General features: G+C 40.1%; 1 protein-coding gene across 7 annotated transcripts in view; it reads right to left on the reverse strand.

The window, feature by feature from the left end:
- CMC1 (C-X9-C motif containing 1) overlaps positions 1-14276 on the reverse strand; it is a 69912-nt gene that overhangs the window by 47818 nt on the left and 7818 nt on the right. For 4 of the 7 annotated variants that reach the window (XM_053264809.1, XM_053264814.1, XM_053264815.1 and 1 more), the window contains one exon: positions 2616-2708. In XM_053264809.1, coding sequence (XP_053120784.1) covers positions 2616-2708 — 93 coding nt within the window. Of the gene's footprint in view, positions 1-2615; positions 2709-6509; positions 6707-8374; positions 8407-14276 lie in introns of those variants that run through there. The other 3 variants (XM_053264810.1, XM_053264811.1, XM_053264812.1) reach the window with 2 other exon arrangements.

Genomic DNA, 14276 nt, shown 5'->3' on the forward strand with positions numbered 1-14276 from the left:
CAAGATTCTCTATTAGTGTGTTGCAGCAAAAGCAACACATGTGGAAGTTGTTGCACTAAGATAGTTACTAGGGATGTGTAGGAAATGGATTTTGCATTTTATTTTGAGCTCGAAATGAAACAAAAATGCTCAAAACTTTTTGTCAAAATAGTGGCCAAGCTGGCTGTTTCAATGAAACAAACTTGAAATGTTTCAAGTGTTTTGAATGCCATTTTGGAGGGCCGTTTTTTCAGGGAGAGCTGGTCTACTGATTGGGGTTGACGGGTAGACCAGGCCTCCGCTCCGGACTTAGTACATCGACCCGTCTCAAAGAGCTGGTCTACCCGCCACTTGAGACTGGTAGAACAACCCTCCGCCCTGGACTTGGCATGTTAGCTGCCTTGGAGTACTGGTCTACCAATTCCTTATTGGGCAATTTATTATGTTTGCATTCTGCCGTCTTTCAAAAGGACTCCTCTCATCTCATCATCATGTTTATTTGCAGTCACAGACCAAAATTTAAAACATATATAATAATACACATATAATATAATAATAAGGGACTCAAAGGAGCCTTTTAGCCTCATTACAACCCTGTGAAGTAAACAGCATACTATTTTCATACATTTCCTAATAATCTCTAATAATATTTCCCTGCATGACTCCAAAATACTACCACCTAATATGAAGTACAATCTATATCCTATTGAAGGTGAACTGCATATGAGTTAACTTAAGAGAAATTAAATGTATACGTTTGGATCCTTGTGTGCTTCGTTTAGTGGCATTTACTGTGTATATGATTGTTTGACTGTGCAGGTGATCTAGAGAAGAATTATAGACCTTAAAGCCAAAGGAAAAATCAAAATTGAAACATCATCTATAGCCTCAACAACATGCAATAGTTCTTTTGCTTTCTGTTACACAGAACACATTTGTCTAAACTTGGTTACTGGTTTTTCTTCCAAGAAATTGAAGCAAAGAAATCAGCCTCCAGGAATCATTAACAAATATATTTTTACTTTTCCTGCATAGATCAAATATTCAGTAATAACTTGAGCTCTTTGTAATTTTTATACACAAATTATGCAGTGAAACACCATTTTGTTCCTTGGATGTCTAGTGCTTCCATAGCATATTATACTTTTAACAGTTTTAAAATATTAGATCACGAAGACTGTCCTTTTATACCGATCTACATACCCAAGGTAACAGCTATCGCACATGGTAGTACAGGAACTACCCCCAGCTACCTGACCTACTTCCCCTGAGTGAATGCTTTCAGCCTCTCTATGTCTCTCCTGTTCACAGGACTTAGGTTATTTTGCAATTTTCACAACATCACACCTCTTTCCCCTGTAATTCCAAAACATATGGGGAGTTGCTCCTCATGTTGGCAGTTTAGCTGAATGCAGAAGCAAGAGTCCTTTTCCATTTTCTTCAAGATTCTTGTTCCCTCAATTGCCATGCACCATTATAAATCAAATTTAATTTTCATTAACATGGATTTAAAGCTCAACCTATCCTAAGAGTTCAGAAGACATAGTAAATGTATGTAAGAATTAAGAACCAACCCTGATTCTGATGAACTCTCAATGCAACAACAAAGGGCAACAAACAAACCATGCAGAAATGTTGATTTTAGATGTCAACCGGGAAATGTTATGCGTACGTGGTTATGTAAAAAGTTTAACAGGCAAAAATTAAAATGGCTCCCTATACCAAGGAGCTTACGGCTTGCATTCTGTGAGCAGAGATAAATTCCTATATATTCCAGAGATATATATTGCCAAATGAAATTTCTCCCCCTCCAATCTGACAATAATTAAAGCATGGGAATAAGGACATTTCACAGCCTGACATTCACCTGTTTGGGATGTTAACAGTATGTTCCATGGTGTGCTTGGGGTTATTGTAACAGAATCTGAGACTGAAAATATTGAACAAACATATAATGATCAAATGCACTGGATAACACCCGCATGTTTCTTTTTCCACTGCATCTGGCCATTATATGCCTGGCTGAATAGAAGTAATTGTAATTTAGTGATTCTTGATGGATCACTGCTTTTGGTGACCAAAAACCTCCATGTAACTGCTCTGCTATCATGCTACTCTGTAGTTAAAGACTAACTAGCTGGAAGGATGAAGACTAACTAGCTGAAGGAACCAGGACATACCGTATGCCAGCAAGGAGCAACTTGGAATATCTAGTTTCCTGACTGGGTGGCAATAAAGCATGGCTGGGATCAACACGCTGATCCTCCAGTCTGAGTACTGCAAGGATATTTGTCGTACATGTCAGTGATTGAGTTCTGCTCCACAACTACATGCTTAATTTTTTTTCAGTCTACCAAATATAGTTGTGTGGCAATAGTGGTTTTGTCTTTTCCCATTATGTGTGGAATACTTTGTTTCTTCAGTGTCACATGAAAGTTTCCTGTAAATATGTTACACCCAGGGTTTTTTTTTAGCAAATTAATTAAATCAAGGGTTATCATTCTCCAAGACCTAGTACTGAATTTGCAGTGGAAGAGCAAAAGATCATACACATACATTTACTGCTGATATGGCTGTCAGTCAAAGGTCAGGTCAGATACATGATTAGACTGATAGTTTACATATTTCATTCTCACCTTGCACTTTATCAGAACATAGCTCTCTGGCCTTCTCTCTCATCATTTTTGGAATCAAAACATCCTTCTCTACATGTCTGAGGTCTGCTTCCTCTGCAAAAGAATAACAATATTCCCATGTTTCAATGTAAGACACAATTTAAGTTTCATGAAATGAAAAAACAAGAATGCTGTTTACATGCAATATACAAAGTCCACAGCTCTAAAACATACTTGCTGGTATCCCATTAGACATATATAACATCAGTGTCATTTTGCCCCCTTGTAATTCGCTCTTTATTGTAGCTCCCAATTATCATCGAATTAGATATCTTACCACCAACTAGACATAGCAATATGGTACTGAAGTGGACACTATTTTTATTTAACACATTTGTAAATAAGGTAAACAATATGTCCAAGGAGCTCGGGGTGTCCTCTCTTTTATCCTGCCAACATCCCTGCAAAATGGGACTTGACCATGACTATCCAGTGAACAGGATTTGAATTCTGGTCTTCTCAGGCCAATTACTGTACACCACACTGGCTATTATTCACAAACAGGATGTTTTGGCACTATGGACCAAACATCATCACACAAAAAAGCATACTGAAAACATTCATCTTTGCAATACAGAACATATAAAATCAAGATACAAACAAGATCTAGGATGAATAGCTTGAAACTTTCGTTCATTTTAGCATGCATTGCAACAGTTGAAGCAGTATCCTATTGCAATTGGGACAGAATAAATTTTTACAAATAAAAATTACTCTTTTAGTGCAAACATTATAATAAAAAAGGCTCTAGAAGCAGGTGAAATAAGTTGTAGCCAGATATCACTATCTCTTTAAAACAATATAGCACTACTAAACTTGTATGTATATTAAGGAAATGTGTAGAGCAGAGGTGTCAAACTGCTGCAGATGTTGGCCATTGTGACTGTGGATGATGGGGGCTGTAGTCCAAAAAACAGCTGGAGTCTGCAGTCTGACACCCCTGGTATAGAGCAAACTGAACCTCATCCTAAAGAATTTTCTCATCATCTTAGCTGGCCCAAGCTATCACCCATGTACATTTATCACACAATTGCTGGCTTTCCATGGATTGCTGCATGGTTACTGGCCACCTAGGGTGTTCATTTTACACTTACAGCAGCCCACCTGTGAAAGATTTGTAAGTGTGTGGGCATCACTAGACTCGCTGTCAGGCAGTAACAATCCGACAGTGTTCATACGGATGTGCCATTTGCAAGAACTAAAGGAGGCTAGACAGGCCCTGTTTATGAGCTGACTCTGTGGAGGAAAACCAACCACTTGGGCTTAATATGACATGACTTGCACTCAGTGGTCCCTCTAATTTTTTTCATCTCTTTGCAGAATGAGTTTTGTTCTAGGCGGCAGTATCAAGGCAGTGTGTGCACACCTGCATTTAGAATGGGGCCTTCCTGATTCAACCTGAGCGGGATCTAAAAGGAACTGAGCAGACATCCAAAAACGTGTGAGCGTGTGCACGTGCGCAGGCCTTAGAGGGAACAGTGCTTGCACATAATATATTAAGATTTATTTTCTGTATTCACTGTAGGGAATACATAGACGTGTTCATGGTGTTTGCTCTCTAGGTTAGAAACCTATTGCACATTATGGGAAATAGCAGAAGGCAGAGAGTGAAAGGTTTTGAACAATTCACACAAAATTTGAAATTGTTAACCCAGAGAGTCTGTTTTTTCTTAAATGAAATTCATATTATACATCTATCTATCTATCTACCTACACATACACACCATCTTCCAGGCCAAGGCCACAAAGCGTTCTCACACAATTAAAAGAAATCCAAAGTGATCATATTTTTGGCTACAGCTGCTGGGGGTTCTTAAAGGTGCAGCAGGCCCAATGTAAACAGCCAACAAGAAACTGGTTCCCAGAAAGAACATGGCAGCAGATAACAGTTGCAGAGAGTGGGTTACTTCAACCAGTTACTTCTTCAGGTTGCAGAAGTAAGAGCAGTCTCTGGCTGCCATCTCGTCTTCTCCGCAACAGCTCCACGCAGCAAAGGCTGGAGGGATGAAATGGCAGCAGTCCTCACTCCAGCCAGACATTCTGGCTGCTGTAGGAGCCAGATGTAAACATCCCCCAGGAAAATGATCCCCAGAAAGAACCACCGAGTACAGCCCTATTCAGACATTCATGAAAACAAGTTGAGCTGCACTATACTTGGGTTCACTTTTAAAAGTATGAACACAATTAGGGTTATACGGACATCCAACTGTCCACGCATTGGTAAAGATGAGAATTCTTCATCATCCCCAATTCAGCACTTCTCCCTCCATCATTAAGTTCCCGGATGCTATCCCAGCACACTCTGTCCTGTTGTGCTTCTGCAACAGATTAGTGTCCGTGGAGGGAGAAAGCAGAAAAGAGGGACTTGCTTTGAAGCAGTAAAGCAGAGGTAAAAGATAGACCAGATATTGGATATCTATGGTAAGATTATCTATGGTTTTAATGACGACCTTGGACCCTGCTAAGCAAAGAGGCATCTTTCAAAGTGGTGATTCTCTTTATATTTAGCAGGGGGAGAGCAACTGGCCCTATCCAACCACAGCACAGCACCCCTCCAGTGGCTGTTGCTGGTATCTGCCTTATGTTTCTTTTTAGAGTGTGAGCCCTTTGGGGACAGGGGACCATCTTCTTGATGTATTATTTATTTTTCTATGTAAACCACTTTGAGAACTTTGGTTGGCAAGCGGTATATAAATATTGTAGTAGTAGTAATAGTACAGGAAGGAACTCACGTGTGGTACAGTACAGACAAGAAGTATTTGATGATTGCATGATTGCTGTACCCAAATTTAAAAGGTAATACGTACACGTGAATGACTTTAGGGCAAATGCAGTGAGGTTCTTCAGACAATCAGCTGGAATTCTGTTCAGTCAGCTGTACACAAGTGTAACAGTGTATGTCATAATATCTGAACAGGGCTTACTATGTTCCTCATTCAAGAGAACAGAACAGCGGTAGGAATTACTGTTAGAGAACAAATCCCAGTGTAATGAGGGCATAACATCTTTACAGGTGTAAATACACATAGTGAACTTCATAAAATATTTGTGGCTAAAAACTTTTGTGGGCTCCTTTCCAAGGTTGCCTCAACTGATTTCTAGGACAGAGGAAAAACTCTAAGTAAGTGAAGGTCTTATCTAAGCCTATCATTTGATGTCTGAATTATATATTTAAGTCCAGTTCTTGCCCCAGGAAGCTTCAAGGGAAGAAAGTTGTGTCCACACCAATTGACAGTGATACCAGTAGAGATTGTAGTGATGTAGCCTAGTCAGAGAAGTTGGGCTTCCATTTGGACTGAAGCCAGTGGAACAATAAAGTGGTCCTTTTCAATAAGAGCTGGATGTACAGAATCACCATAATTATTTCTAGTTGTTCCTTCAACACCAACACACGGTACATGGATATGTGCCACAGTGAGTATAAGAATAAAACCAGGGATCCTTCTAATTCCTTCCACTATACCCAGGCAGCTACATCCACTATACCCAGGTTCACAAGTACAGCATGAAGATTATGGCTCTTGATTCCTGACTGTCCACCAGAAACTGGTATTAAGAGATTAATTAATTAATTAATTAATTATTAAGAGAGGTATTGCTTCTGGACGTAGGATGCTACACTGTGGTATCATGGTGATACACAATGATAGACCCATATTCCATTAACTTGATCATTCTTCCCACCATGCATAATTGCATAATTTCCCCCTTTAGTGACCTTTTTCCCAAAAACTAAAATATTCCAAACACTGTAGCTTTTTCTTGGGCCGTGGGGAGGCCTCATTTCATTTATTTATAGTTTATTCCACTTTCCTTTCCAAAAGATAACACAAAGCAATTAACTGCTCCAAGCACCTTGGACATTTTGGTTGTACTTTTCTGGCTCTAATATATCCTTTTTAAGAAGGAACAGCAGAAGTACACAAACAATTCCAGATGAGTGAACAGAGCTCGTCCCCCTCAAGTATCTGCACTGGAACCATTCTGGAAGAAGCAGAAGCATTTTTAAAGCAATGCCAGGATCAGCTGCTTCCTGGTAGTTTCTAGTTCAGCTGTGGAAACAAAAGGGTGCCTTTTAGCCACATGTTTTTGCCTACTATTCCCTACGTCATGTGAGATAGGGGGTCTAGCATAGCCTTCTGGATTAAGCTCGACCTCTGCCTTGCATGTACCCTTGGACAGAATACCCCACTATTGGATCAGAAGTTTTCAGGTGTATGATGAGGTTTAGTACCCACTACTAAGTTCTTTGTGATCTCACTGATTACAATATCTGTTTATAGTATGAACACCATTTATTCCTACCTGCTGCTTCCTGTTATTTAACCAGTTATCAATATTTCTAAAGGTTCCATACTTACTTTAACTGTGAGTAATAGATACTACTGATACAGTGGTAAGTCTGCATGGATATTGCATAATATATGTTGGCTTCTGACTGAGCAAAGAGGCACCGTTCAAAGAGGTGATTCACTTTATATTAAGCAGGGCGAGAGCAACGGGCTTTATTCAATCCAGCATAGCATCCCTCCAATGACTGTTGTTAGTATCTGCCTTGTGCTTCTCTTCAAACTGTGAGTGCTTTGGGGACAAGGGACAATCTTCTTATTCTTTTTCTATGTAAAGCACTTTGAGAACCTTTTGTGACAGGCACTATACAAATAACAACAACATTTTTTTAAAAAAAGCCTAAACTCTGTACTAGACAAGTTCTTATTTCTAAATGTCCCACAATCTCTTCCTAGGAGGAGAAACATAATATAAATATACAGTGACATTAACTCTTTCCTTGGGACCTGCATTCCACTGCATGCAGCAGCCTAACATCATGGCTTGTGAAAGTAGCATAGCCTTGAAAGAGTGCTGATGGCCAATCCCATATACTTACTTTTGGAAAGTTCCTGTCAGCCTCTGGTAGCTCTTTAAGAATGGCACACAATAGCTAAGAAGAGCTACCACATTCATCCTCCATCTTTTAACTGGTCTGTCAGAGGACACTTAGGAATCCAATCTAGCTTTTTCCTGTGAATCCCCCTTTTAATTTAATTTAAAATATCTTTATGCCACCCTTCACAAGCAAAAGAAAACTCATATAAAAGCAATACAACTCACTACTTTATGACAACCTTCCATTTGTCCCCAAATATTTCTACCACCAATGGAAAGCTTATAATATCAGATCTAAGACACTTTGACACAGGCCCTCCTAGCCTCCATTGTTGGTCTTCTTGGTGCTGGAAAGAGACACATGCTGTCAGACATACAAATTTCTCCAAGCCCCACAAACAGCGTTCCGAGGGAACTGGCCAAAAGTCAAGAGGAAGCAAAGAGTGCTACATGTGAATGGCTTTTGAGAAGTTTGCAGCCTTCCTCTTGCTAACATTTATGCAACCTGAGGTGCAGAGCTATGAGTTATTTGGGAATAAATCCCATTGGATTAAGAGTATTTCCTTTCAAGTAAAAATGCATAATATTGGATTGCAAGTAGTTTGTTTAGTTCTCTGGATGTGTTTTAAGTACAAGCTGATTTCTGAACATCAGTTTGGAAAACTGTACATGCTGTATCTGTATTTTCTATACATTACAGATTTTGAGATTTCTCTACCTTACATTTGAATCAAGTCAAATTAAGAGAGAGCATAAGGATGATAACACCGGGGGAAAAATTTCAAAGCTTTAACTTCTCACTATTCTATCATCACCTTGAAGTCAATTTTCACCTTTTTCACTGGCTGAATCTGTTATCTTACATTTTGCTTTGGGGCTCATGTGTTCTTGCAATATAGCAGTACTGGATTATGAGACTACTGACAAGCATGTTTGCTAAAAAAAAAGAAGAAGAAGAAGTCACAATGCTTATATTCTTGTAAGTCAGGAATCAAATTCTTCAGCAATTCTATAATAGTTGAAGTATAATGTAAAATAGGAACTGAGATAGTTGCTCTCTCTGTTGAGTAATTCAAATAGTATGAAGAAAGCAGAGAATAACCTGAAGAAAAGCAAATTAAAAAAAACTCATCTTAAGAAGATGCTTCATCCTTTAATACTTCCATCTGACCAGATTTATCAGTAGCCATTTCCGTAAAACTATAATAGCCATTTCCTCCAGGTGTTTGCCCTTTAAATCTCTCTCTCTCTCTCTCTCTAAATTTTAAATCTCAGATGCTGTTCTTGTCTGTACACTGCCCTGAGTCTGTGGATTGGGTGGTATATTAAATCTCTTAATAAATAAATAAAATAAATAACTGACAACCTAAGCATGTCTACTCTAAGTAAGTCCAACTGAGTTCCTTATCATTTAGTTCCTAGCTAAGTGTACTTGTGATGTAGTTGCTGAGATATGAGACATCAGTCATCTCTTTGAATGACTGAGAAGAAAACTGTACAGAAAAACTCCTACACTCTTACACACACTTTCTCCTTTTTATCTTTAAAAAAAATCCATTCTGATTAATATTTGCAGGCCAAGTTCTATTATCCTGTGTTTCACAACATTATGTAGTACACAATAAAGGAGGATACTACTTTTAACAACCTATTTGTATTGTACAGTCCTAATGGGTAACTGATCCTGCATGCTTCCAGAGTGCCCTCAGAGATTCTTTGGTTAATACTATTGGTGATGCCACCATTTTTCTAGAGAATCTTCCACATTGGTTGGAGCCCAAACTGCTCTTTGGTATGATGGAAAGTTTCAAGCAAGAACTACCTGGGCCAAATTTGATGCTTGGCCTTAGGGATTCAAAAAAATGCTTTCCCAATACCATTTACAACTCTACTGAGTAGCTGAGAGCTTCCCAAGCTTGTGGTAGCTGAGGCATGCTATTTTTTCTCAATTAGAATTGGAATCAGGTTAAAATTTATTTTAATCAGCCCAAGCATGCAAGTCTTGACTCTTGCAGAGATGCAGCAGGTGACCTTATTTGAGCATAGATAACCCTGTGCATCTCTGCATTAGGTGTGATTAGATCAGAATTGTCTGCCTTGTAAGAGTGCATCCTTCTGGCAGGATGCATGTCCAGCACCTGACAAGTGCCTTTAATTTTTTAATTCATGTGGGGTTTTCTAGCCGAAGTCAATTATTAACAAAACTTTCCACCTTCTGTCTACCACCTCTCAAACATACATGTGCTTAACTTAGTCTAACTTGACTAAGGCCCAGTCTGGATGACAAGCGAAACTGCAGATAGGCTTATCCAAGGTTAACCTTGGAAGCCAAGAATCATGTAGCAGATGATCCGGCAGCTACAGTTTCATTGCCTCCACCAGCAATCTCCCTCCCTCTTCTTCCACCAACCAAGTCACTCACCCAGCAACCACTGGTTGTGAAATTAGGGTGGCATGCCCATGGGAGGAGCTTCAGCACAAACCCCAGGTTGCCACATTTGGATGGCTCCAGTTCCAGCAACCTGCCAAACTTCAAACCGAGGGTTCAAACTGGGTTTCGAGGCAGCAGCAGAACTGTGGCTGTACGATTTTCTAGCATTCAGATGATAAGAAATGTCAACCGCAGGTAAGTGTAACTGAGGGTTGGGGTTTCGGCCAAATAAGGCCTAAGTTAAGAGCATGTATGTTTGACTTACTCACATTTGTTGCCTTTCAAATCATGGCTGCTTTTCTTTCAGTGAAAGGGTAAAAGTATCTCTTCATTTACTGATTACCAAAATCTCTGCAGCTGTCAGCAAAATCCAAATCAACTCCTTTGTTCAACTGAGCATGATCATTTCTATAATCCAGCAATATTATCAACAGGATGATATTGTATCATCATGTATTTCTCCAAAGCTAATAGATCCAGTAAATAAAGCTTTGAAAAAGAAGATTATTAGCAGTTCAACGTTGGGTATATTTACTCAGTGTCAGCCCCACGATGGGACTTGCTCCCAAATTCTACTAAAAGCCACAATTACAACTGAGTAAATTATATGTTCAGATTATTGAAAGTTTGGCTTGTTAAATATGCTACAGGCTGTGATTTCTTAAGCATGCCTCTTTTCCTCTAAGATAGATAGATAGATAGATAGATAGATAGATACACACACACACACACACACCATTGCCACAGTCATTGTAACTTCAAAGATACACATGACAGCAAAGATAAAGTGGCAATGGCAGTCACTTAAGGAGTTTAACATTGCCAAAGACAAACATAGCATTTCAGCATGTATCGCTGCTAGAAAGAACAGTCCCAGGAGTAAGATCTCTGACAACCATATATCAGTCATACACTTATTAGCACATCACCAACCACAGGTGAGAATGTGCCGTGACAGAACCTGGCATGTAGAGCTCCTCAAAAATAAAATCTGTTTTGATAGTGAAGGTGAAAACATGAAAGCAAAGCCAGCACCCCATTATATGACACTGTTGTAGGGTGGGGGTGGGGTGACAAACAAACATGCAAGTTAAATGACAAACAAAACATGCATCTAGAACCTGTGTGAGAAAAATACAAAGAGATATACTTTATGTTTGGTTCAGAAGCTAGGGATCAGTTTTTGGCTCTGGGATTTATCCCTCCCCTCTCTTACTTTTGTCAATGTCAACCATGATTAAAGCTTACACTGGCACTGAACTTAACCATGGCTAATGCTAGCCAGGATCCGCCATTAACCAGAGTTCTGAAATTAGATTCAAATTCCGGTTAATGTTAACCATGGTTGTGGTCAGTGTTCCCTCTAAGGCATGCACACATGCCTGAACTCACACGTTTTTTGATGTCTGCTCAGTTAATTTTAGATCCCGCTCAAGTTGACTTAGGAAGGCCCCACTTTGAATGCACGTGTGCACACACTGCCTTGATACTCCCAACCAGAAAAAAACTCATTCCACACACAGATGAAAAAAATTAAGAGAGAACACTGGTTACGGTTGGTGTAAATTCAAAGCAATGAAAACATTTCACATTCTGCTTTATATGTGGTGGTTACTTAGGGTATTTTAATTCACCTTTTCTAAGTTGGAACTAGAACATTCCCTAGCTATGAAAATACCTACATAAAATATTATCATCAGTAGTAGTACAATGGCTTGCAGTTTGCAAGCATTCATCTGGTGACGGAGGATCACCAGATGGTGAGGGAAGCGGGTAATATATTTCAAAAACTGCTATCACCACCACCACTAACACCGGGCATCCTGCAGGAAGTCCAGGAGACCAACACAGCATCCTGGGGGAGTCCGCCCCAGCCCCACTGCTCAGTGACTTCTGAGCGTGTGCGGTGGCCATTTGAGTGATCAGCACAGCAGTCAAGTGTAGTGGTGTGCACAGAAATGCACCTCCACAGTCCAGCGCCGGGGAGATGGTTCTTTGAGGGTGGAGAGTGCACTTACCCCTCCCTCCGCTTTACCTCCCTGTCGCTCCTGCCCCCGTTTTCGGCCGGAAGTACCACGCACATGTGAACACATGACATGTGCACGCATGTCTGACGTGCACATGGTACTTCCAGCAACTTCCGGCTGAAGACAGCAACAAGGGGGGCAGGGAGGTACACTGCGGTCTCAAGAAGCCTTTTTTTTTTTAAAGGCGTGCCGGAGGGGGGAAAGCAGCGGGAGGAGTAAGTGTACGCCCCGCCCTTAAAGAATCCCCTCACACACACCGAACCTTCAAACTGCGCCACATTCGAACCAGTTCAGAGGCCTCTACAATGGCCTCCAGGCAGGTTCATGAACATCCCTAGTCAAGTGCTGTGCTGCTCACTCAAATGGCTACGGCATATCTGTGGAAGCCAGCTGAGCAGTGGGGATGGGGCAGCCTCCCTGTGAGATGCTAGGTCAGCCTCCCAGAATTCCCATAGGCTGCTGGGTGCCAGCAGTGGCAATGTTCACTGTTGTTTCAAAGTATTTCCCCCTACTATCACCACCCCCTGGAACTGGCATCACCAGTTGCCACTGTCTTATCTGTCTGTGACTCTAGTCTTTTTGTATCTCTCTTGGGTATTATTCTCCATGCTTTCCATTGGAACAGTTTTCACACATTTTCTGGGAACTTAATGATTTTTTCTGAGGTTTTCCAATTTGTTGTTGTTTTTGGTAGTCCAAGCAAGGTCTGGAACCTACTTGTGAAAACGGCATGTTCCTGTCTTTCATTGTTTGGTGACTTTTATATCAGTCAATGAGTCAGTAAGGCTCAAGCAGCTTTATATATACATAGATATCATCATCCCTTACAAACATTTTGTCCTGGCAAGCATTTAAATTCTGCAGTTCTTTGTTTCTCTCCCTGTGTAGCTTATTTAAGTATTTTGCTGCGGTATTCCCCCCCCCTTCTTATTGATGCTTTTGTTGTTGTTATGATCATTTTAATGGATTAATTGTTCTTACTCTGGCTGCCTCCATTTTGGAGGGGGGAAGTAGGGTCAAAATTTCTACATAAATAATGTATTCATTCAACATATTTCTATACCACCTGACGTGCATACCTAGGTGGTGTACATCTATCTATCTATCTTTCTCTAAGGTGTACCCATAGCTAATCCAATTTGTGACAACTCTCGCGAGAGTTCACGAGCAAGCTGCCAGCAGGGGGAGAGGAAGGTAGCAGAGGCAGACAGACTTGCAGGCGAGGCAGGAAAGATGGCGGGGGAAGAAAATGGCAATGGGCAGGTGGGAGGGGAGGGAAAGAAAATGGCGGCAGCAGGGGGCAGGCAAGAAAATGGCGGTGGCAGGCAGGGAGGGAAAGAAAATGCTGGCGGGCAGGGAGGGAAGGAGGAGGGAGAACTAGAGCTAGTAAGTTTTAATACAGCAAATATAAAACAGGATAAAATGATTAAAACAATTTTATGATATAAAACCAGTTAAAATTCATTTAAAGCCTGAGAAAACAAGTGCATCTAAAGGGTGTTTGTTTGTTTTTTAAAAGAACAGCCAGAGGTGGAAAAACTCTGGTTTCAACAGAGTGTGCTGTTAAAATTAAAAATAATTTTTCTTAATTAAAAAGAAAAGGTTCCAGTGAGAGGCAGAGTTAGATGTGTGCATGTGCATGTATGTTTGTGTGTTAAAAGGAAGTTCTGGCACAAAAAGCTTGGGGTATATTAGTTTTATTATTAAGGTATTTATATACCACTTTTTGACAAAGAGGTTCAAAGAGCAAAATGAATAAGAAAATGTTTTTTATCCCAAAGGAACTCACAATAAAATAAGAAACACAAGGGAGATACCAGCAATAGCCACTGGAGAAATGCAATCCTGGGTTGAACAGGGACAACTATTATCCTCCTGCTAAATATAAATGAACCAAGCTTTAATAAGTGCATCTTTGCCCAATTAGCAGGGGTTATATAGGGACCCAAGAGCTACGAATAAAATATGCCAGAAACTCTGTAAAAAACTTCAGTGACCAACTGTCGAGTATTTCCAACTTTAACTTATAATCTACGCTCCTTTTCCAAACATATTATTTCTTAATCACAGAAAGAAAAACCATAGGGACTTGCTTGTCAGCCCAACAAAGTGAGGTATGCAGTATAGCTCATCATAATCTTTTTAATGTATCATTTTTAAGTGAAGCTATTCAATAAGCTTTTGGACTTTGTTCTCACTATCAACTGTACATAACAAAACCATCATTAACATTTATTAAACTGTAGAAGAGGTGTATGCTGTTATGTTATCCGTGCT

The sequence above is a fragment of the Hemicordylus capensis genome, chromosome 6 (assembly GCF_027244095.1).
Source record: "Hemicordylus capensis ecotype Gifberg chromosome 6, rHemCap1.1.pri, whole genome shotgun sequence".
NCBI classification, from domain to species: Eukaryota; Metazoa; Chordata; class Lepidosauria; order Squamata; family Cordylidae; genus Hemicordylus; species Hemicordylus capensis.